Source organism: Oculina patagonica, chromosome 4, assembly GCF_052425735.1.
Source record: "Oculina patagonica isolate OP01 chromosome 4, crgOcupat, whole genome shotgun sequence".
NCBI lineage: Eukaryota > Metazoa > Cnidaria > Anthozoa > Scleractinia > Oculinidae > Oculina > Oculina patagonica.
The window spans coordinates 35,148,900-35,175,018 of record NC_135761.1 but is presented as its reverse complement, the minus strand read 5'-3'; the positions used below and the strand labels follow the sequence as shown (position 1 = coordinate 35,175,018).

General features: G+C 38.7%; 2 protein-coding genes across 2 annotated transcripts; both read left to right on the top strand.

The window, feature by feature from the left end:
- The first annotated feature begins 12,559 nt into the window (after positions 1-12,559).
- LOC144650167 (uncharacterized) lies at positions 12,560-15,784 on the top strand. Its single transcript, XM_078509826.1, has 3 exons — positions 12,560-13,876; positions 14,003-14,190; positions 14,641-15,784. The coding sequence occupies exons 1-3, from the start codon at positions 13,456-13,458 to the stop codon at positions 14,749-14,751; spliced, it is 720 nt and encodes a 239-aa protein (XP_078365952.1). The 5' UTR covers positions 12,560-13,455; the 3' UTR covers positions 14,752-15,784.
- Positions 14,801-15,784, top strand: LOC144650168 (uncharacterized). Its single transcript, XM_078509827.1, has 2 exons — positions 14,801-15,458; positions 15,579-15,784. The coding sequence occupies exons 1-2, from the start codon at positions 15,223-15,225 to the stop codon at positions 15,763-15,765; spliced, it is 423 nt and encodes a 140-aa protein (XP_078365953.1). The 5' UTR covers positions 14,801-15,222; the 3' UTR covers positions 15,766-15,784.
- Positions 15,785-26,119: the final 10,335 nt, after the last annotated feature.

The following is a 26,119-nucleotide window of genomic DNA, read 5'->3' as shown; positions in this document are numbered from 1 at the left end:
GGCGATGGTACTTGGACTAGAGCAAGCAATTGCTATTAAAACAACCGCTTTACCTTGCAGTAAGCTTAAACCGGTCATAGTCAATCAAGACATACTCGAGAACATTTTTTGCCAAGTTTGAGGGAGTTTGGGGCAGAATAACAGTCCCAACTATTATTTATAAAGAGTGTGTTCAAGGCGGCCATATTAAATGAGACAAGAAAATGATTTTCCTTTGGGAAAAAAAAACATTTTTATAGTGTAAGCATGAACTCCATTAACATGGGACAAACTGTCTAAAGGAGGATGAGGACGTCAACAAGTAGTTTGAATCCGTAAGAAATTCACAAAACAATTAACTTAATACATCAGTTGTAATATTTATTTAGAATTATACCAGAGATAAAATGACATTGATAGTGCCCCAACAGAGCACACATCACACATACGCATTCTGCATCAAAAACACACTTTTACATCTAGACACCGTAGTTTTGGGCAAATTAAATTTTCAAGTTAAACAATGTAAATGTTCTTTTTTTAAAAAGGATCACAACTATGTGCTTACAACTGCGGTGCGCGAATTGTCGCGCAAATCCACACAACATACACTGTGATCCTGACTTCAGGTCGCGCACAATTTTTGACTGACCAGAAGAGGTGAATGTTTGCACGAAAAATCTCTGCAAGGGAGGGAGTGCATGTCATTTTCACTTGATGGCATGCAAATCGCTCCTTATGTGCCAAGGTAACTGGCAGCAGCTGTAATGAAAAACAAAACAACAACAAAAAAGCCCTGAGGAAAACAGCTAAAAGGGAGTTCAAATTCTCTCTGGAAATCGCTTCTTTTCAGGAAACTGACAGGTGAGCGTATTCAAATATTATCCAGCTTTCTTTTGTGTTGAGTTTGGTCGCAAAAGGGGTCAAAGTGATTTTGTGAAGCGTGTTCAAATGGTTACATGAACAAGTTGCCACCCTTGTCAATTATTATTAAGAAAAAAGAAAATTAGCATATCTGAGATCCACTTGCGCACAAGACAGCTCAGCATATGACAACAGTGCTGTCGTGTCTATCGACTAGGCATAAAGAAAAACAACACAGAAAATGAACGTTACCTTGTGAATAATATTCTTTTATTTATTTATTCAATTTTCAACTGTTGTGGTCTCCCTGTGGCTTAACAACACTCGAGAAGTGCGAAAAAGAACTTGGCTGTGGCCAAAATGTCTGATTTGTCAATTATTTCTACAGGATAATCCACCCTCTAACTGTTGGCAGCAATTGACATATTTGACAAATTAGACATACCGGTATTTGAACAGTTCTACTACCTTAAGCAAGGACTTAATGCCCTGAAGAAATCAAATGCGACAGAAGGTATTGGTGCCACAGAGCAGTAAAATGCTTTAAAGCCACAATGCCACACAAAACCATTTCGCACCCATCAAGTCCAGCAAGCTATTGACAAAGCAGAATCTATCTTTTCTTCCTCAAGTGTTATGAAAAATGTTGATGTGTGGCAAAGGAAATTTGCAGTTTCTATTTTGACAATTTTCCAGTCAATTTTCAATGATGTTGAGGTGCAATTGAGCATTTCCGGCTCAGAGGATTTTACATTTGACCAAAGCACTGATGAACAAATGGAGCTTTGCAATGAACAGTCTTTCACGGAATTGCTGGACCAGTCTAAATGGGATGTTGAATGAACTATGTTTGATCATCAAGGCAGATGGAGCCCTCACAATTTCAGAAGAAGAAATTGCAGAGGTTGCATGCATCACTTCAACCCCGAACCATGAACCCTCCAATCAACATGTACAGAGAATGCAAAGATGCTTGGACAACCAATATGACAGTGATTCTTGAATTACAAGAATGGTAGTAAGTTGCACACAGATGGTCCATGGAGGTCACAAAGAATGTGCACAGTAGTTAACTATCGTACAGCATATTTCTGAGTTCAGTAGCTTAAGAAAGTAGTAAAAAAAGTATGGGAGCGACTTTGAGATTATGGAAATGGAAGTATATCCTGACGAGTCACATACAGATGTTCCCCTGAGGCCGCAAAAAATGTGCACAGATGTGCAGTTTGGAGTTGATTTAAGGAAGCAAACAAAAGTTGTGAATACGTTCGATTTAGATTATGTTTCAGTTGCAGTTTAATAACACAAACAAGTTCAATGTTATGCAAACAATGCTTTCTCAGTTGCCGTAATGATGGTGTTACAATAGGTATTGTGTATAATCCAAAGTGTCAATCTTATTGTGCAATCAGTTCAAGTTTCAATATCGGATTACGTTATTGTACACTCAGGCTTTTCATAGATTTAAAAGTACAACATTCTGTTGTTAATTGCATCCCTCGTTTTTTCTTTGTATCTATAGTTACTTGAATAAAATCACTTTAAAATGGAGCGTGAAAGACCACAGTGTACTTGAGTAAAATCGCCTTTGAAATCGCGCAGGATTCATTTGTGTGAACGTGCGCGTGATGGAAAACAAATTACACTTTTGAGGAAAAGCTTGAAACGAGTGACTTGTGTCACTTGCAGGAAATAATTCTGGCTGACATGTTTTCCCGCAAAAAATTGCATTGTGCTTATGTGCACTGAATTGGTTTATTTTATTGTATTGAAGTCAGTTACATGTGTTGTGTGCAGTTTGACGCGCCCCATGGCGTGTTAAAATTTTATTTTTGCACCTCTCTTTATGTGGGAAATCGAACCTATGGCTCTGAATGGCTGTCTCGTTTTTATCAAATTTAAATGGGATTGGCAGGAAAGAAGACACATGTGTTATTTGTTGTGAAAGCGGTTCATCAGTTGATGGGAGAAGAAAATTGTTTTGCACCCAAAGACCATCAAAGGCCTGCAACAATTTGAAGCTGTTACTAGGTGACATTGACATTAATGTCTGTCAGAGTGAAATTATTTGTCAGAGCTGCGCCGATAGAAATTAAAGTGTGGTGAAAAAAGTTCAAGAAATTGCCAGTCAGTTCAACAAGACCAGAAATATATTCAATAAACGGTGGGTCCACCAAGGCAACTTTGAAATAAACGCCGGACGCGTTCCCAGCATTTCATTAAGAAAATAAGGTATACAAAAATAATATGAAATAATAGTTTACTATTAATAATGTTGCAGTTGCCAAGTAAGCACATAAAAATCACAAGTGATTTCAACAACGCTTTTGACAGATATATTCTATCTATTTTATAGTATATGGCTAAGCTGTACAAAAAAGTAAAGCAACATCACGAACACTGGAAACAGCTGGTAAATGTATACATTTTTGTTCCTTCTTTCAGTCACTAAATACTATTATTATACATTGGTGTTACCAGCTTGATTTTGATTGGCTATAAGCACGCAGCTAATTCTTGCTTGCTGTTTCTCTTACGTCATACCTACAGACATTAGATTTTACATATGTAGAAGTGACGTCATACCTACAGACAATAGTTTTATGCATGCAGAAGTGACGAAAGGTTGTAAGCTTATAAAAGTATATAAACAATAAAGTTTGTGCGCGCTCTTGTCTTTACAAGTGCAGCTCAGGAATGTGCATAATAAAACAATTATTGGATTCGGTTTTCGCATGATAGCGATAATTATCAAGGCCTCAGTTTCTGTTATCCGCCTCAGCCTTCGGCTTCGGCAGATAACAGACACTTTGGCCTTGATAATTATCACTATCATGCTCAACCTCATCCAATAATTGTTAATTATAAACTGTCATAGAGCCACTAAATGTTGGAACTCTTTTCAGCCACTAAATGTTGGAACTCTTTGCCTATATATATTAGGACTAGCACTAGCATTAAGGCCTTTAAACATAATTATAGTAACTTTATTAAGGAAAAGTTATGCCGACTTAGATAGCTTTCCCATGTCATAATTTTTAAATTTTTATACTGTCACACCCAAATTACTGTTTGTATTTTTATCTAGTTTTTATCTATTTTATCTGTTTTCATTTTTTATTGATAATATATTTGTAGTAGTATTAACTTTTATTCTAGGAGAGGGCCACAGGTTTTTCAGTTTTTAACTGTAATGTGTAACCCTCATTAAATAAAGTTGTTATTATTATTATTATAGAGAAAACAGCAGATGAATCAATGAATTAAACACATGTCAAACTTAACATTACACTGAAATTATCTAAAAATCACGCCTGACCACGCCATGCGATTTCAAATGACATTGAAAACATCACTTTCATGGCCCAGACATCACTATGCATATTGATTTTTTCCTTGTTGCACACTTAAGCCAAAAAAAACTGCTGTAGATTGTAGCATGAAATCCACTTTAGCAATTAAACAAGATGACAACAACAGTCGGCAGCAAGGATCTTCCGACTGTGAGATGATGCCCAGTGTGGCAAAGGGTGGTACAACGGAGTCAGACATGACTACAAGCTACAAACCCATGTACAGTGTTGGTGCTGAGACCACGTCTGACAGAAACACAGACGATGGGTCCAAGCTGTCACTGTCACTGCCTTTGGTAGCCACCATCCATGAGACAGTGACATCCATCAGTGCCGACGACATGGTCATGCAAAGCACTATCAAAGTAAAGAGCAACCCCTTGTATTCGGATTGCCACTCTTTTGGAAACAGTTTACTCAATGGTGGCACAAAAAAATTCTCGAAAAAGTAACTTTATCAGAAAAAGCGATTTTATTTGGGTGGCATTAAAACACTAGCAACGAGCGAGTGCTCAACTACATTCTTCTTATCACAAAATACCATATTTTTGCAACTACAATCGCTTCATAAATATAATGCTACATGGGCACCTATACTGTACCTTTTTTTCTTTTCCTTCTTGTCTTATTTACCTTTTTATCATTTCTTGTAAATGTCAATCCTCAATTTATTTAACTGTGTCGTAGTTCTTTAGTATATTATAGTTTTTCATGTATAATAGGGCTATAAAACTGTCCTATAGTGCATTTCAGTTTTATGCTGCATAGAAAACACCTTTAGGTTTGTTAGTAAAGACTGTTAGTAAAGTCAATATGGTACGACTAGTAGTATTGTAATCGTTTTTATATATTGTATGTATTGTAAGCATTGTTAGTGTTATATTTTAAGTTTTGTACAGTTTGTAACGTGAGTATTGCAAATAAATAAAATTAAAAAACTTAAAACAAGAGCTTTTCCTTGCAGTCAGCTAAAACCGGTCATAGTCAATCAAGACATACTCGAGAACATTTTTTGCCAAGTTCAAGGGAGTTTGGGACAGAATAAAAATCCCAACTATTATTTATATGTTGTGACCATGAACTCCATTAACATGGGACAGACCGTGTTAAGTAAGAAGGGGAATACAGGGGGTGATAGAAGTGCCCTGCCCCATGCTTCTCTTCCAAATCTTCATCCTTTTGCTAAGAACCAGCCACAAAAAACAAAGGAGGATGAGGACGTGAACAAGTCGTTTGAATCCGTAAGAAATTCACCAAACAATTAACTTCATACATCAGTTGTAATATTCATTTAGAAATATACCACAGAGATGAAATGACATTGTTAATGCCCGACAGAGCACACGTCACTATGCATTCTGTATCCAAGATACACTTTTTCATCTAGACACAGAAGTCTTTTGGCAAATTAAATATTCAGTTAAACAATGTAAACGTTCGCATTTCTTTTTTTAAATTTCTTTTTAAAAAGGATAACAACTATGTGCAAACAGCTGCGGTGAGGCACATATGAATATAATTAGAACGCTTTATTTCCAGAAGTCGGAAGCCCTTGGGCAGATGAGACCACTAGTCCACCCAAAGAACGTCATGAAGAACAGCGCGGGATGGCGTACATGGGGTGAGGCAAGAGCTACTGCAGCCAACAAAGAAAATTGGAGGCATTCTGTGGAAGCCTTATGTGCCACGAGGCACAAAGAAGCTAGGTGACATTTCCAGAAGTAAATACCACCATACTCCAGGTATTTCGAAGTGATTTAACGTTTTTTTGTCATAAATTGGCTTCAGTTGAAATTATCTCTGTATCTTTCAAATGAAAGCTGTAAATCGGCAATTTTTAAATTCATGAGCCTGCAATTTAACCGCAAATTCAAACGTAAGGTCTGAAAATTGGCACCAGGTATATCAATTTCCTGAAAGTCCAGGCCTTGCTTAAGCCTACGTAACTTTTATTTAACTTGTTTAACTTTAGACATTAAATTTCAAATTGGACATGTTAGAAAAGTTCCACTACCTTAAGCAAGGACGTAACGCCCTGAAGAAATCAAATGTGACAGAAGGTATTGGTGCCACAGAGCAGCATAATGCTTTAAAGCTACAGTGCCACACAAAACCATTAGAATTTGGCACCCATCGAGTCCAGCAAGCTATTGGCAAAGCAATCTATCGTTTCTATCTTAAGTGTTATGAAATACGTCGATGTGTGGCAAAGCAAATATGCAGTTTCTATTTTGACAATTTTCCACTCAATTTTTAATGATGTGGAGCCAATGAGCATTTCTCACTCAGAGAAGTTTTCATTTGACCAAAGTAATGACGAATGAATGGAACTTTGCAATGACCAGTCTTTCATGGAATTGCTGGACCAGTTTGGATGGGATGTCGAATGAACTACGTTTGATCATCAAGGCATGAACCCTCCAATCAACATGTACAGAGAATGCAAAGATGCTTGGACAACCAGTATGCCAGTGATTCCAGAATTACAAGAATGGTAGTAAGTTGCACACAGATGGTCCATGGAGGTCACAAAGAATGTGCACAGTAGTTAACTATCATACAGCATAGTATTGAGTTCAGTAGCTTAAGAAAGTAGTAAATAAAGTATGGGAGCGACTTTGAGATTATGGAAATGGTAGTATATCCTGACGAGTCACGTTAAGGAAGCAAACAAAAGTTGTGAATACGTTCGATTTAGATTATGTTTCAGTTCCTGTTTAATAACACAAACAAGTTCAATGTTATGCTTTCTCGGTAGCCGTTATGATGGTGTTACAGTAGGTATTGTGTATAATCCAAAGTGTCAATCTCATTGTGCAATCAGTTTAAGTTTCAATATTATCGGATTACATTATTGTACACTCAGGCTTTTCATAGATTTAAAAGTACAACATTCTGTTGTTAATTGCATCGCTCATTTTTTCTTTGTATCTATAGTTACTTGAATCAAATCACTTTAAAATGGGACGTGAAAGACCACAGTGTACTTGAGTAAAATCGCCTTTGAAATCGCGCAGGATTCATTTGTGTGAACGTGCGCGCAATGGAAAACAAATTCCACTTTTTGAGGAAAAGCTTGGAACAAGTGACTTGTGTCACTTGCAGGAAATCAATTCTGGCTGACGTTTTTTTGCCGCGAAAAATTGCATTGTGCTTATGTGCACTGAATTGGTTTATTTTATCGTATTGAAGTCAGTTTTGTGTGTTGTGTGCAGTTTGACGCGCCCCATGGCGTGTAAAAATTTTATTTTCACACCTCTCTTTTTGTGGGAAATCGAACCTATGGCTCTGAATGGCTGTCTCGTTTTTATCAAATTTAAATGGGATTGGCAGGAAAGAAGACACATGTGTTATTTGTCGTGAAAGAGGTTCATCAGTTGATGGGAGAAGAAAATTGTTTTGCACCCAAGGACCACCAAAGGCCTGCAACAATTTGAAGCTGTTACTAGGTGACATTGACATTAATGTCTGTTAGAGTGAAATTATTTGTCGGAGCTGCGCCGATAGAAATGAAAGTGTGGTGAAAAAAGTTCAAGAAATTGGCAGTCAGTTCAACAAGACCAGAAAGCTATTCAATAAACGCCAGGTCCACCAAGGCAACTTTGAAATAAACGCCGGACGCGTTCCCAGCATTTCATTAAGAAAATACGGTATACAAAAATAATATGAAATAATAGTTTACTATTAATAATGTTGCAGTTGTCAAGTAAGCATATAAAAATCACAAGTGATTTTAACAACGTTTTGACACATATATTCTATCTATTTTATAGTATGTGGCTAAGCTGTATAAAAAGGTAAAGCAACATCATAAACACTGGGAACAGCTGGTAAATGTATACATTTTTGTTCCTTCTTTCAGTCCCTAAATACTATTATAAACTGTCACAGAGAAAACAGCAGATGAATTAAACACATGTTAAACTTTACATTACACTGAAATGATCTAAAAATCACGCTTGACCAAGCCATGCGATTTCAAATGACATTGACAACATCACTTTCATGGCCAGACATCACTATGCATATTGATTTTTTCCTTGTTGCACACTTAAGCCCCGACGTTACTAATCGAACAGTTCGGTAATCGAACTTGATCGAACTGAATCGAACTTAATCGAACGATTCGGTTCGATTAGTTCGATAATCGAACAGAATCGAACCCAAAACTTTGTGTGAGAGAGTTCGATTCCGTTCGATTTCCGAACTAATCGAACCAAATCGAACTTAATCGAACACAAAAGACAAATCTTAAATTCACCCTCATACAACCAGATAATTGAACAGTCTGTCTAAGTAACAGTAATAAATGAATAAATTTTTTATTTATGGACTTTCGGCAAAAAAACCCGAAACGCAAAGTTCAACAGACAATAGAAAATAAATCCTCCTTCACTCTAGTTCTATTTCATGTTATCAACCTATGGAGTCCCAAGTAGTCTGCGTAGCTGGCGATTTCGTCGGAAAGCACGCGTGGGAGATTACTGCGAAGACTCGCCTTCTTTCACTTTGCCGATTGTTTCTAGTGACCTTGCCGCTCACTCGCTCCCCAACAAAACCGTCAGCTGCGCACACTATAACCCAAGCAAAATATTATAAACTGAAACAATGCTAAAAAACTGTTTTCAAGTTATTTGACATAAGTTAACCTAACTGCAAAAAACCCGTCCTTGAAAGCGGAATTCGTTACTTAAGATTATGAGATCTAGATAACGTGCGATAAATGAAACCGCCATATTTGCAAGGAAAGCAATTAAAATTAGCAACAGAGTCGTTAACAGTATGGCAATCTCTAAAAAAAATTCAGCGATTTCAGCACATAAAAGGTCGCTCAACAGCTTAACACATGCAAAAAATCCTTCAATGAACTTAAACATGTTCACATCTACAGAGGTGGCTAGAAAAAACAATATAATGATCAATATCTTTAGCAAGCGATGCCGTCTAGAATCAAAATAAATAACTTGAAAACGGCATTCTGTTCTAAGGACACTGTTGAGCAACTTCTCTGAGCCATCAGCTAGGTCGTTTCCTAGTCTGTCTTCTTCGCTCAATGTTTGCTGTTCTGTGAATTCCTGTGTTATGGTCGCTTGCAAGCAAACGTCGATTTCTGTAGATTCAGTACGATTTTGTCGTTTATTTCTTTGCTCGCGGACTTTGTTTATAAGAACTTGTTTTTTATCAGATGTTTTGAAGGGTACTCCTGATTCGGTTAAGATTTCGCGAAGAATAGCAACAGTCATATCTTCAGGATCACCCGCCTTTTTTTGCTGGAGCCTGCTTTCTTTTTCTTTTTTCTCTTCAATCTGCCTTTTTTTCTCAATTTCTCTCATTTGGGGAAGTAGCTTTGAGAGATTCTCGTGATCTTTTTCCGATAATGTGATTGTTCTTTCGTCGTTTATTGTCACCGTGATGGGGCTTATACATTCCTTGTAATTACACCAAATATACTTCTTACTTTCTCTGTAATTTCTCGATAGTTTGGTGTCATCGCCTTCCACTGTCCTGATTTCATCGAGTGTCAAAACACACAGCTCTGTAAAGCCCTGCTGCTTTTTAGACTCTTTACGATCGATTATAAGCAAGGGGAATAACGAAGAAGTCCTAAAACCTCGCAACATTCGTACAACCTTTCCAATTACAAGTCCTGTACTTGGACGGAAAATAGCAACATATGATTCCAGACTTAATGTATCAGAATGAAGAGTCTCTGTTTGTTTCTCTATAGAATCATAAAAGTTTGCCCTAGAAGTTGTCATCCAGCGCGCAATTCTTCCAGAATTTGGTTTATAAACTTTTCCTTCTTGCAGTGAAAGGAAATGTGCTATATGGAATACCTGGCCGTCATACTCTACATAGTTTTCGTTTGACAACAATCTGTTATGAGTTTCTTCGAAAGGAGGGTTAGCGATATTGTCTCTTTCTAAAACCCCGCCGTCTTCAGCAGTTACAGTCACTTTATCGGTGAACAGGTCATCAGAATCATGATTCGGACATACGAATTTGTATCTTTCACGTTCCTGTGTAGACTTGAAAGTCACACCCATACATGATTCATGCCACCATTTTAAACAACCTGGATATTCACAACCAATCCAGTGAAATACTCTCGGTGGTCGATACAGAGGATCTTGGAACTTGCACTTTCCTATTTTGAAATGCTCGCAGTTTTCTGGTGCATCCTCATCTTCTAACTCATTAGCCGTGTCATCTCTGCTGCACAGATTCTCCGCAATAATTTCAGTTAGAGTCTGTGTTGTACTCGATCTACTAGCATCAATATGTTCTAAGAGTATTCCGTTTTCAAGATCCACAAGCTCTTCCATTGACAAAACATCCAACTCGTCTGGAGCGTTTTCGTTGGTGATGTATGCAGCCGTGCCGCCATTAAGTATTGTAATGTCACCAGAATGCTGATGTTTAAATAGTACGTTGGCCTTAACAAGTGAATCTATCATTGCAAGTTCTTTCAATGTCTTGACCACTTCTTTTTCTGCTTCTTTCATTCCGAGCATTATTTCTGCTTGTAAATCGGTAGGCCAGGAAGTACTTTTGGAGGTTCGTGCCTTCTTTTTCTTCAGTTCTTGAAGTTTCTGTACCCTTCCAGCAATATCTAGCATGTCAAGAAAACTGAAATTATTTTTTCCACGGCAAAAACATCGTAGGTAAGAGAATAGCTTTTCACAAATATCAGAACCGAAAAACCAAGGACAGTAGGGTACATCCGGATAGTACTTGTGGAAAACCATCATGCTGAGAATAACGGAATGGCTTGCAAGAATTGTGTCAGTAAATGTCTGATCAGTGATGAAATGTTTACTGTTGTCGTGCCCTTCTACATTAAGCCATTGTTTCCACAACCGTAAGAATATAACGGCAGTCCACGCTAGTTTAGCTCGTTCTCGAGGTTGAACAGTCTCATCAGTATAGGCTCGATATAATGAGTTGGCAATCGCCAAATAAACCTGCGTTGCTTTTGTTCGATCATCGCTCCAATCAGCTAAACACTTGCGAACACTTGGAGATAAAATCCGGACAGCAGCATCTACATTTTGCTTGTCTTTTACATACACATCTGATTTCCACAGGCCAGACTTAAGTTTATACTTTGTGTATATTTGCATTAGATGCTCACACAGGACATATCTCTTTCCCAATATTAAAACTTTTCGTGTGTTTAATATTTGATTTCGCCACTTCTTTATCAGATGTCGCCAGTCAGGAAACATGATCGAAGGAACTCGTAAATCCCCAAAGTCTTCTAAAGTGGCAGAAAAGTCAAAGCCATCATATTCTAAACCTGGCCTGTTTGTATTGACGCCGTTCGTTAAATAACTTTGTAGGTAAAATTTACGTACTTTGGAATCACCATCTGCACCCAGTCCCACAACACGCATTCCATTCTCAGCTCCAAATCGTTTGGCCGTGGAGTACCATTCATTCACAGTCTCATAGTTCTCCCCTTTCAATACTGGACGCAGAGCAATGATGTAAAAGGGCTCTGATTGTTGTAAAGGTGACAAAATAAGTGCGTTAACCTGATTTGCTTTGGTTAAGGATTCATCTGACACTATATTGATTATGTCCTCGGCAGTCCTCACGTTGACTTCTCCTTCTTTTGCGAGTCCATAAACACTATTACCGCGCACCCTTAAAGTTGGTACAACAGGCGTGGCATCAACAGCGAATATATATGGCCCCTTCACACCAGCACTGTCAAAAAAATCTTTAGCTTTCGCGAAAGATGATGACTGCAACTGACTCGGAATCATATAACCTAAGCGTGCCGTTTGATAAACAGCGTTTGCTCCTGGCCCACCTATTGACATTCGCACTTGAGCTGCCAAACTCGGACCTCCATAGTCTAGAATTAGAGCAAAAAGGGACTTTGTGGCTTCCGACCAGCGGCTACCAGTACCCTTGCCGGCATTGTGCACTAAATCTTTAATAAACTCAACGCATTTGTCAGCATCACCCGCTTCATTTGGCCTCTGGACAAGCTCCGCAAACTTTTCTACACAGGGTGGAAAGTCTGCATGTTGAGGGATTTCAACTTTTTCAGTTTGTAACAAGATGTGCACCGTTTGCTTTGTTGCTAAATAATTACATAAAGATCTTGCATTTCGAGATAATGTTGTTTGCGATTTGGAATTTATACCTAAAGACGTGTAAATCTTGTGTTTTAGTTCTGAAAGTATTTCGCGTTTTCGATCATTCCATTTCATGTCCACGATTACCCCAGCCAAATGACCAGTATTTGATTTTCGTGAGCTTACTGCAGCAGCGTGGAATGATTCAAGTGCTTTTACTTTGTTCGACTTTCTGGATTCTCTTGATTCCTCGTATGCTTGAAACACTGCAGCGTCGTCTTTGTTCTTTCTTTGATAATTTTGTTTGAATTCATAGTTCATTGCAGCGAGTGAATGGGCAATGGCTGTACCAACATGTTCTTGAAGTTCCTTTTGCTGTTTTTTCACTTCCTTGAAATAAGAAGTAAAAACTATTAAAACTCGAAATCATTTTCATATTCACAAGTGTGCATACCAATTACTCGTACGTTTACTTAAGAGATAAACGCGGATCGAGGTTTCTTGGGTGGGGTCATGATAAGAGAATATTTTAATGAGCAATAATTAAATTCAGTTGTTAAGAACGTTAGTTATTAGACCTGCCAAATGTGTTTTTATTATTTTTCATTTCATCTCACTTTGCTTTTGCCCTGTTATGTCTGTGGCACTGCAAGAATATCATTCCGGGGCATTTTACGTACTCATTTCACCCCCTCCCCCTTCATTCAGTATTCACCCCTGTTGCGAGATCATTACGAACTACAACAAAATACACCCAGTACAAACCTTGAGAATTGTATCTCTTTCGTAAATTTTTGCAACTATGCTTGAATCATCTTGAATTGAGTCAGAAGGCGGCCTAACACAGGTATCCTTTGGTCTCAAACACGTGAGAGATGTCCCTTGCTGTTCCTGAGACTCTTGAGAGGAGCACCCTTTGCTCACAAAAAAACTTGACAATGCTCCTTTTCCTATCAAAAAAAATATATATACATGTTACGAATAAGCGTAATCGCGTCCCTAAAAGTAACCTTCGTCTTTGGCGCCGGCAAAATGTTCTTTCCTCTTGAAAAAAGTCTCAGAGGGAGGAAGGCACTTTCTGATAAATGTCACATACAGTTTTCGTTTTGACAGCCGTTTCCGGTTAAAATTTCAATTTACTCAGTGCAACACAGCGAACGTTTTCAGTTATGGCTTCCACGAGCTCTGAATCCGAAGAGGTAATTGTTGTCAAAATCACTGTCAGAAACAAGGAAAGACTTTTACGCAATTTAAGAAATGACGATTCTGTCGTAACCTTTGAAGTCAAGCCAAATGTTGTCACTGTGGAGGATTCCGATCAGGCCCAACAGACCCGGGAAAGCGACAGTCCAAAAGAGCTTGCTACACAAATGAAATTGTGGCTGTCTTCAAAAAACCTTACTCAGTCAGACCTCGCCAAGTACTTAGGAAGAGCTAAGTCCACCATCTCAGACCTTCTTAAGACTTCCCAAGAAGTCATGCCGACAGGGCATGGAAAAGCACTCTGGCTAACAATGAAACAACTCCTCGAAGACGAGGAGAAACAGCAGGAGCTGATTGGTTCCAATTCCAAAGGAAAGAGAAAGAGAGGTAAGCTAGAGGCTAAGGTCAACAAAAACCCTGGACAAAAAGCAATAAGAATATTCTCTATTGAGTTTAATCAATTTCCGCATTTCAGCTGATTGGAAATCGTAAAAACTTATTGTTTCCCGACAGGCGCGGACCACGTCTCACAGGCGACAAAACCGACAAAGGAGGCCCGAGAGGAGGGAAGCAAGCCTATAGAAGAATTCGAAGATTGGAAACTACAAGGGCTAGACAGCTTATTCCAAAAAACAGGAGGAAATTTGGAGCGAGAGTCAACGAAAAATGCAGCTACCTTGTTCAAACTTTCCGAGAAACAGGTATGTTATAATTAATTTTGACCTACCTGATTTTTTTAAAGATACCACTTGGTAATCCTCATTTATTATCCAAGCACATCTTATCCGGTGAGTAGGAGTTTCAGAGTGTCTTCTGATGAGGTATTTTCCTTGGCTTGGCTCACTTATTTTAATTCTTTTTTCGCATTTCTTGCACTCAAAGATAGAGTTATCACACGCGCTTCGTTTAAGATCGCCGTGAAATCCTTTCGCCTCCAATTGATCGGTAATTTCCTGCAGTGGGGATGTTGGTGCACAAAAATATCCTCTGATTGCCACGAAAAAAGCCAAGAAATATATTATCATCATTTCGTAAGAGTTCTCAGGAGCATTTGCCTATTACTTTCCCCTCCATCACGCATAGAATTAAGTCAATGGTATTTCCGGTATGTTATCTCTTGTCGTTTTAACCCGGTTTTTTTTTTTTGGCAGGTAACCACATGGTTCCGAAACCACCGTGCCAGACAAAAGATGGGCAGGTACACCCCGGGACAGCTTTCGAAAGAACAACCAAATCAGCAGATTCCAGGAAGCGACCAGTAATTCGGCCGAGAAATAAAAATAAAGTGAAAGTTGCTGATTTTTGTTGTCCATCTTTTGTTTATTTGGTTGTACAAAATCGGGCTCCTGAAGACCACCTGCGTCAATTCAATTTATTTCCTGTCGGCTCCGTCATTGCCAATATAATATCCAGATATATCTGTCACGTAGATATCCTCCGCTCGGCCTCGGTGCTAAAAACTGTTTGTGTTTAAGGCAAAATTTCTTATGATTAATGAAACAATGATTGATTTTTGCACAAGAACTTGTTTTCTATTTTTTATTCTTATTTTACGCTGAAGTTCATTTCCACCAAGTACTCGCAAAACTACTTAAATAATTCCTATTCACGATACCCTACTGTGTAGAATTTCCTGGAGAATTTAAACCACAATTACGTACGTGACGTCTCGTCAGTAACTCCCGCAGTAACTAAACATCAAGGTCAGATCACGCGTGGGAGAAGTTTTGAAGATGTCGGAAAGCCAAGAGCACGAGAAAAATCAAATAGTTCGAGTTGAAATTCGGTGTGTTGCCAAAGGTTATCAAGAATGCCCTTTTGTTGTAAATGAAGGTGAAGAGTTTGTGGCACAAAGGAAACATGGGGCAAGAGGAAGAGCGTTCAAAGTAACAAATGCACGTGGTCAACTGGGGCATCTCGAACGTGTGCTTGTTGCACCTTTCTGGCCAATTCGGGAGGAACTAAAATGGTAAGCAGTTTATTGTAAGTTTGACATTTGACACAAAGCTTCTCGGCCGAACAATTATTTTCTAGGAGGTAAATCCTAGAGTTAATCACTGTTTTAATCCCGTACATTTTAAATTTTTAGTGTGGTTACTGGACAACCATTTGACGATCCCAGAGGACGCTGGCGGGTTGGCGGGGGAATAAATGTTCCACTCAAGGTCCAAGTGCAGATGACGAGAACTAAAGCCAGAAACCTATCGAGAGCCTTGAATCAAATTGGAGTACAAAACACGTTGAAAGAATGTGAAGAAATAAGCGACAAACAGTAATAAAATTGACATCAATTTCCTTTCTGTTTATTTATTCGTTGTTCTGGGCTAAACAACCGCGCCTGTGACACTCGTATTCACACCCGTTTATTGGGAACATACCGCCATTTGCAGCCAAATGTAATTAGACCGTGAATTTTACGACCGTTGTTTTTTAATCAACATCCATTTTCCATGATTTTCAAATCGAACCCAGTCGAACTTAATCGAGCCTAATCGAACTTAATCGAACGTTCGATTTAGTTCGATTACTCAAAATTTTTTGTGAGAGTTCGATTCTGTTCGATTACCGAACTTAATCGAACCTAATCGCGTGATTACAGTTCGATTCAGTTCGAGTAAGTTCGATTAATCGAACGTTCGATTTGGTTCGATTAGTAACGTCGGGTTAAGCCAAAAAACTGCTGTAGATGGTAGCATGAAATCCATTTTAGCAATGAAACAAGATGACAACAATGATATTTTAGTTTTCTCCATCTAACAGGTTTTCCAAAGAGTATTGTTATGCTAAGAAAAACCTATCAAGTCAATTTTGATAAACAACGTAGGATATATACAGGCAAATTCAATTCTATTTTTTATGAACATTGTACCAACAGAGTAACAAGACGATCCTTCACATGTATTTCTAGGGTTTGCTGCTCTCTTAAAATTTATATAAATTTCCCCAAGTACTATTTTACAACCATTTCAAAATCAGTTACAGCCAATCATAATCCAACTTCTTTTCACTTCTTAGGCAGCTAGCACTCAAACGGAGCCTGACAGTGACAACTATGGTGACACTGACTAGCCAGGGTAAGTTTACTACGCATCATTTAATGCCACTTAAAACACTGTTCTTAATGCAGACACATGTCTAAAATCATGCCATAAACATCTCATTTATTGGTTGAATCTTAGATGTCAGCTTCAGATACAATGTACCTAATGCCCAGTAGAAATGAAAGTGCGGTGAAAAAGGTTCAAGAAATTGGCAGTCAGTTCAACAAGACCAGAAAGATATTCAAGGATGGACACGGAGAAAAGAGGATGCAATCTTGTCCAAGCTGACCAAGATGACAAAACATATGCATGTTGCCACACAAATCTCGCAGGCTATTGAATGTAAGCATTCAATTCTGTAATAATTTGTGCTTCAGGAAATTGGACTTTCTATCGTAAGCTAACAAATGTGAAAGATTGCGAGTAACGTTTAAGAAATGACAAATATAAATTGAAACAATCAAGTGATCAATTATGCACAACGAAGCATAGCTACATTTCAACCTGGCTTTCAACATGTCGCTGTTTTTTTTTAAAGCAAAAGTCAAGCCTCAGTGATGCCCAGTGAAGGTGCTGAATTGGCTTTTACTCACCTAAATGTACGCGTAACTAAAAATAAAACACTTATCTTTCATATTCATATACATATAATCCTCTTCGCGCCTAGGAGGCACATAAGGCTGAGACCAGAGATTTCCATTGCTCCCTTTCCATGGCTACCTTCTCAAGTTCTTTCCACGTCTTCCCTGCTGTTTTCATTTCTGCCTCGATCGTCCTCCTCCAAGTTCTTTCATATTCAGTCGAGTAAATCACCGATGAAAATATCCTTCAAGTTTTTTTCAGTAAGAAGTTCTCAAAGATGTGACGGATCGGAGTGCTAAAGATTAGCATAACGTCCAGCTGTCTTGCAAGTACTGCAGTGAAAAGCAACATCACTCACCAGTCCCTAACTTGGAAACCCCTAGGGGAAGAGAAGGAGAGGTCGACCCAAAAACAGCTGGCGACGTGACACGAATACCTAACTTAAGATAATGGGTTACACCTGGCAGGAAGCTGTGCGAAAAGGTCAAGCTCACTGGCAAAGTGTTGTCAATGGCCTATGCTCCACCTGGAGTGATGGGCTTAGGTAAGTAAGTAAGAAAGAACAACACTTGAAGCAGATGGTATTTACCCAAATAGGCTACAAGGTAAAAACTTGATGTAGGCAAATAATAAATCATTGCGTGACAAATACTGTCTTGAACGGTGTACTGTCTTGTCTGTTACAGAGAACCTATTTTTTCAATGTTTGACTGGAACAGGGTCGCAAATTCATCATTTTCCAGACTCAGGGACAAAGCGGCACACCCCTTTAGTAAAATTCAAGGAGTAGGATTCCCGAACGTGACAGTAAACGTCAATCACGAGAACCTGTAACATACATACAGCAGGTTCTTGAATGGGGATTTAGCTGTATTTTTTAAAACCAACCACGTTTTATTAAAAAAAAAACAGACCTAACATGGAGTGGATAGAAGATCATGACCACTCTCTCGCTCTCTCTGGCCAGAGGATCCCTGAAAGGTAAAAAGGGAAGTATTGCAAAAGGGCAATTTGGAATCAGATTACCATCTCATTTACACAAACATTCACTAGTAAATTTAGTTAGCTTTGGGCAGGCTAAAGGCTATTCTATTGATATAATACTCGATGTACCATGACAGGTATTTAGGCGTTTTTGAAATAATAAAAGAGAACCATTTCATTGTAGTGCCGTTTTTTAATCTTTTTTTAAGCCTTTTAAGCCTTGTGGCCGCCAGGATTTAATTTTTCATGCTTGGTTGACGCTGAGTATAAGTTTTTCTTTGTAACAGTGTTTATCCATCTTGTTGTGAGCGGTAGTGGCAGTCAGAAATTTTTATTCATGTCTTGTTGTGGCCCAGAGTTTAAATTTGCGTTGTAGCAGTGTTTCTTTGTCTGTGTTTTTCGTTCTTTTTTGGGTTGTGGCCAAGAAATTCACTTTTCGTGCCCGGTTGTGGCTGGGTTTCCCTGCAACTGGTCCGGCAGATTGCTTCCGCCCCTTATCACTTAAGAGACCCATTTTCAATCCTGGTGGCCCTGGAAAAGATGGCTGACGAAGCTTGAGTTTTCGATACTACATCTACACTGAACGGGTGGCATCCATTGTGATTTAACGTGAAACGGATGTTGTTCTTTGCTTAAAGTCGCGCAAGAGTTGTTTCCTAATACTGGTTTCGTTTGTCACGGGCGTTAGTATGAATTTGAGACCCTTTGATATTACGCTGTCTTGGCTGTCAGTGAGTTGATAGTTTGAGAATTTTTTTTAGAAATTTCTCATTTGTCTCCCTTTCTTTGGCTAAATGCCTACATGTCATAGTGTCTTTACGCTTTTTGCGTCTTATGTTTTTTAATATGTATTTGCTATTGTGGAGTCAGAGAACACACTGTTATAACGTCCATCAAGTTTATTTACCAATTTCCTTGAAAGCTACTTGGAAAATGTCAAAATACAATTAGCAGAAATCACGCTCACTAAGCCTAAAACCAATCTGTCACACAATGAAGTCATAGCCCTTAAAGAGTTGAAAAACAACCCTGCTATCAACCTCAGAAAAGCAGACAAAGGCAGTACAACAGTCATCGTGAATAAGCAAGAGAAAATATATGAGGCTCAAGTGCAACTCGATAACAGAGAACACTATAAACCTCTCACACCTCTTATGGTTTAAAATACGCAAGATAAGGTTCATGACATCATTGACCAAATGCATCGGGGCAAACACATTGATGACACGACCAAAACCTGGTTTCTACAAACTCCCAATCTGCGGAGAATACCAATATTCTATACGCTTACAAAAATCCACAAACCAATACCGGTTATAAGACCAATAATCTCAGGTTGCAACAGCCAGACTGAGAGAATATCATCATTTGTGGATACACTGCTCCAGCCTATCGCACAAACACAAAACTCCTATATCAAGGACACAACTGCTTTTATAAATTTCGTAGAAAAAACATAGATAGGCAAAGATACTATTTTAGTATCAATGGACGTGCCCTATGACAAAAGGATGAGAGGTCTATGAAAAATTGCCAGCATTTTATTAACCTTTTGAAGCCGAATGGTCAACAAGGATCAGCTCTCACTCCCCTGTATCACTTGGCTCAAAAAAGCAAAATAAGGTAAAGCTGCTGCCACTCACTGAAGACCTTATAAAGTTGAAGATCCATCTGGAGAAAACAAATAAAGGATTTGTTAAGGCTTCTGGAGGGAATGGAAGAATCCAATCCAAAATTTGTTGAAACATGGAACAACAGGGACAAACAAACATTGGGTAGTGTCTGTATTTGAAAAATCCAGTCAACCCCATAGGACTATGAGAGATTTTAATTTGGTCTTACGTACATTTAGAATTTTAATTTGTTCTTACATGTACATCCAAACACACAGCATAGTCTGCAAAAAGCAGCATCTTGTAGTTGTCCAGGGGAGACTAAACTGTCCATTACACCACAATGTCAAGTTTCCATGGGAATAAACAAACAATAATTGAAATTGATTGATGTATTTTGTTTGCCTACAGGTTATGTGCAGCAACAGTTCTCTGATGCCGAAAAATTGCACGCATCAGAGGATTTGGAAAGGATTGCATTAGACGAAGGATTTATAATTTCTGATAATCGAGGATCAGGAAATTGCATGTTTTTTGCACTGGCGAAGCAACTGGAAATTGTGAAAGGAGTCAAAATTTCAGCAGAAGAACTAAGAGTCAACTTAGTTGAATTCCTTAAAGAAAACTCCAACTTGGTAAGTCAGTGATCTGTAAGTCACATTGTTATTTTTTTTTCTAGTTATAATGCCAGACAAATCCTTGGGACACCTTATTGGTTTGAGAACCATAATGTGGCAATTATCACTACTTTGAGATAAAGAGTGCCATGCCCTTTTAGTAATGTTGAAAAATAGGTACCTATTTGATGATGTCATTGTTTCATGCTACACAACATTGCAAAGTGGGTGAGTGTGGTTGATGAGCCGGGGTAGTGTTTTCTTAGCTACACCGGTACCCTGATAAACGTTTTGAGGAAAATATGCAAGCTTTCATGGAATTAATCACAGTGCTTTCAACAGCACCTGTTTGAGAGCAATATAAGAGTCTTAAGACACCTCACTCATGAACTCATGAATTTTAGCTGGTGATTCACCCCAAAACACTCACCAAAGCTCTGGCATGTGCCAGGTCTTATTGATAGCACTAGCTATTAAAGTCTTCAGTAGGTTGCACGGCGGGCCCCTGGCCCGCCACAATCGGCCACTACACAAAATAGGCGCCTGTGTGGATATCAGCGGTATTTCGTCAAATTCAAAATGGCGCTTATCGTCAATGTTCACGAACTCGTGCAAAATTACATCGATATGGCTGATGATCGGTCTTTGGCCATAGAAATTAGTGATGAATTGTTGCAGATGACCAGGGCGATAATCAAAAAGCATACTTTGCCCGGAGAAAAAGAGTTCAAATATCACCTTTCCCAGCCAGCGAGAATGTTGTCCCGGACGATGGTTCACTGGCACAAAATCATCTTACGAAGAATGAAGAAAACAAGTGCTTTTTGTCCATGGACAGTGACTTTGACCTGGAAATTTGCCTCAAGAAATGTTCGAGGGCTTCAAATGTTTTATGTTATGCGAAGAAAATGGCGGAGCTGTCGTCAAGAATACTTGATGTGTTGCAGAATTACAGATCATCCATCATGACAAATTTCGCCATTTATTTACTTCACTTGCGAACAAGTACAAACCATCGCTACCTACAGCTGATGTGCTTGTTAGGAAGGTAAAGGATGGCTCGTACAGCACAATCATTGTTGAGGCAGACCATTTCCATTACTCTAAGACCTTGAAAAAATTACTTTTAAGGCAAGATATGGTCACTTCAACAGGAATGGCATTCCTCAGCACACACTTTTTTAACTGAAAGCAAAGTAACACAACATATTAACTATCTTGTGACTGCATTTAACCTTTTCAGTTCTAGAGTTTGTAATTGTTAAATAAGGCCATTAACCCTTTAAGCCCCAAGAGTGATCGTGGTCAACTTTCTCCTCAAATATATCAATATATGGTCTTGAGAAAAAGTTGTGAGAATTAAGGAAGTCATCACCAAAGAAAAACTGCCTTGAACTGTTGACAATTTCTCACAATTAGTACTAAATGGAATGTATAGAGACCAGTAGGGAGAATTTGTATTTTTACTATGGGGAGCTCAAGAGGGTGTAGTTGATACATCCCAAGAGCCCCCCAACCACGCCACGACCAGAGGAACCATCTCAACAGGAGGCCCTGCTGTCACCCCAGTTCATCGAAACGCCGATCACTAGAGTAGCCGACCAGGTGTCACATCCCTTATCCTCAGCTGAGAATCCTGCAAGTCTCACTCCCACATTACCATCCACTTTTCAGGAGGTTCCAGTGAATGTTACTGGCGGTCAGTTTTCTCCTACTGTGCCTACTGACCTCATTGCCTCTACGGTGGTACAAAAAAGGTTTGGCTTTTCACTGGTGTCTTCTTGTCTGAACAATTGCAATCTTGTGTTCCGATTCAATATCAAGCGCAGATCTTTGAAGAGGCAGACGGCATGCTACAAGACTTTGTTCTTTTAATGGGAATACTGTATGCGCCAACACAATGCACCATGAATGTCCATTTATTGCACAATTTAGCTTATTATTTTTCACACTGAGGACCACTATGGGCATACAGTTGCTTTGCTTTTGAAAGCATGAATGCCTTTATCAAACCACTTGTTCATGGAACCCATCACGCCTATGGAACAAATTGGATGTGCAATTGGTCTTTGTTTCGGCCTTGCCAATTAGTATGATGTATGATGTAAATCCTGTGACGGGTCTGGTTCCCTCCACATGTGAAGGTAGTACACCACTGGTACCATGTCTGTGTTTCCAATCTGTGGGCTAACCCGTTGATGCCTGTGTCACGGAAAAATTATGGGAAAAAATCTGGAACAACAAGTTCATTGACTTTGGCTCTCTTCTTGCAAACCCAGTTTTAGCAAACCAATTCCAGTTAACTGTCCAGAATGCAGAGAGTGGTCCACTTCCCTCTCTCTGCATTGAGCCAATATCTAAGTCTAAAAAGATTACATCAATTGAATCTTGGCTAAGTAGTTTTCATATATTTGTGGGAATTTACACCAGACGATTCCCTCATGAGGGCCCCGCCCTCACGAAGTGTTGAGACTATTCAAAAAATCGTGCTGCACAATGCAAATTTGGTGTAAGCAAAAGCAATGTCAGGCGAAAAGGCTGCGTGGCCGGAGTTAGAGACTGGCCTGTTCGCATGGATCACCAAGAAAAGAAACAACGGTCTTGCTATTCTGCCATCCATAGTGCGACTGAAAGCACTTGAACTTGCCAAAGATGAGAAATACAACATTCCTGAAGGGCATTTCAAGCCGAGAATCATTGCTGCCAACGCTTCATAAAGAGAAACAATCTGTCACTTCGACGGAAAACAACTCTGGCACTATGTCTTCCAGATGATTACGAGGAGAGGATTGTCAGATTTCATCGCTTCATCATCCATCGCTGTAAAGAAAAGGGCTACCCACAGTACTTCATCCCTAACATGGATGAAACTCCACTCATGTTGGACATGCCACCAAACCGAACAATCAACAACACGGGCGAGAAAACTGTCAAAATCCGTACCACAGGAAATGAGAAGAATCGAGTCACCGTCGTGTTGGCCTGCTGCGGAGACGGCCCAAAATTTAAGCCAATGGTCATCTTTAAGCGAAAAACAATCCCTACAATCGACAACAAACACAGAGTTGTCGTCTCTGCCCAGAAGAAAGGATGGATGGATTCTGACCAGATGAAAGTTTGGATCATTTCTCTGTACTAATTAGTTTTGTAAACCAGTACACGAAATTACTTTTTTAAATTGCTTTGAAAACCAATTCAACAGCTAGTCCAGCCAGTTTATATAGGATGCATTATAAGTTACATACCGTATATGAACTGATTGTAATTAATTAGGAAGATATCAAGATCACATAATGATTTACAATTGTATACTTTGTGTCAGGAGGTACGTAATAGATTGCAAGCTGTAACAGACAGCAGTAGCAGCATTTCCATGAAATTTGTGGCACAAGACGAATGTACAGTTGAGGATATCCAAAAGAGAAAGGAAGCAAAAGCAAAATCTGCCAAAGGGTGGAAATCCCTACATCTCTTTTGGCAGATCATACTCTAAGACAAATAGCAGGTTATATGAACTAATAAGGCAAGAAACATGGATATCTTGCTATTAAGACTTAAAGGATGAATGTTTGTCTCTTGTTATTGTCTCAGTTGATGAAATAGTAAAACCATAATCAGCGGAATAGCTTGCACAATAGCTTGCTTTACAGGGATTTAGGAGATGAAAATCCATTTTGTGCATAACAAAAAGGAAAAAGAGTATAAAGGAAGAATAAATATCTATATTGGAATGACATAGATTATTTGCATTTATAATTACAATGTCAAATGGCTTTCGGTGTACACTACATGATGAAGTATAACGTTGAAGACTTTTGGTGGTATTTTATATGATGTGTAACAAGATAACGCTGACTGAATTAATGAAGGTACACAGGTTAATTGTAAATTTTGTCGAACAAACAATCGACTTGGACTTTATTAAACATTCTGAATTCTGCCATTTTGCCTTGTAAACTAATCAGTCAATACAAGAAAGAAAATTTGTGTTAGGCGGCTTGTGATATTTTAGGGTCGCCCACTACCTCTCGGAATGAGTTAATTCATTGGTTCTTAAAACTATAGGTAACAGGTGACAACAATTACCCTCAATAACAATAGAGGTAGTGTTTACAGCGGGTGAATGAAAATAGAGGTTACAGATCAATAGACAGGTAGCTAGTGACTCTTACTCAATAGTTTAGTCAGAATTAGACAAGCCCGTCTTTGGTATTCTATCACAGCTATACAAATAACGTTAACGAATGTATTTTAGTACAAACGTGAATAAGATTTACCATGTAGTGAACAATTTGAGGTCATAGCAACATCAAAGTCTGTTTCCATGGCAACGTCATATAAAGTTAAAGATGCACTATTTATTAGCAAAACCTTTGCAAAGATGTTCTGAACGTTAAACATCAACATTACAGCTAAGTGTAACAGCAATAGAATGCCAAAGACGGGGACATCTTAACTTTTACAAGCCACCTTAAAGAGTTAAGGATCTGTTGGGATATCATTTCCATTGTGTTACTCAGCATGTTTTTCTTTTCACTTTTATTATTCTAAGAATATTGCAGCATTGAACATTCAGTCTGGGAAAACGGAACTTCCCGATTGGATACCACTTTGACGGACAAGAATGAAAGAATGGCCACTTTGCCAGAGCCCTCAACTGATATGGAAGATCCAGACCTTGATCAAAATGAAAGAATTGGCAATAAGTTCAATGCAATTGATATGCAGATATTGGAATATTTCAAAGGTCAGTCACTAAATAGTGTATTGTGATGCTACAGGAAGATAGGCCTTGCAATTGCGGGTTTTGACTAGGTGGATTTTGAAGATGGAGAAAAAAAAATAGTTGACCGATTACCTGCAAATCTGAATATTGGAACAGATTTAAACTTTTGTGGGACTTTCCATGTTAAAGCTAAGGTCACATTCCTCATTTGGGAAAACAATTACATTCAAATTCATAATATTTACATTGCTATTTGTAGACAACATTGCCTCCAGGATGGAGGATGGACAGGAAGAAGTTACCATGGTGAGTGGCAAATTAAATTTTAAAGGATGATGTATCATCTCTTATTATTCTCAGCGGTCTCACCTCGCACGTATAAAAGGGAGAGTAAACAAAGGAATGATGCCATTCTCTCGAAGTTGTGTGCACATAGTTTCACTATGGCTGACCCTCAGGTTCCGGCTAATGCTGTTCAAGAAGCACTAGCTCAGGCACCAGCTCAGGCTGATGAAGTTTCTTTGGAGGTTTGTAAAACTTTCTTTTCTCTGTTCTTTGCCACGTGTTTCGTTCCAGTTTTCGAGTGTTTGGTTTGTTTTGGTTCTACGCTCCTGTTTTTTGGTTTCCCCTTATTTTGATTTATTTTTATTTTATTCTATTTTTATTTTATTCCTCTTATTTTTATTTGATCATCTAAACAGCGATGACTCCGCCTATGAACACATAGAAATGAAAATAAGTCGCCTCACAGCAGTGCCGGAGCATCGAACAACATTATTCACGATCACCACCTACCTAACAACAGGAGTTATCGTGTGCCAAGGCATCTCCTTCGAGCTATGCTGCACAAAGTAATTCCCTCACATTAAACATAAGACAGAACACCTATACTCCTTCTACCAAAATTTAGGATGGCGGGCATTTACGTACGTTCAACACACATAAAAAAGAAACACCTTTAATTACTTATTTTGCGACAGTCCAAATTTTCCAACATATTTTTTTATGCACATTTTACCTACTAAATAATTAGGCGTGAGTTGAAATCGATCTTATATGAGAAGAAG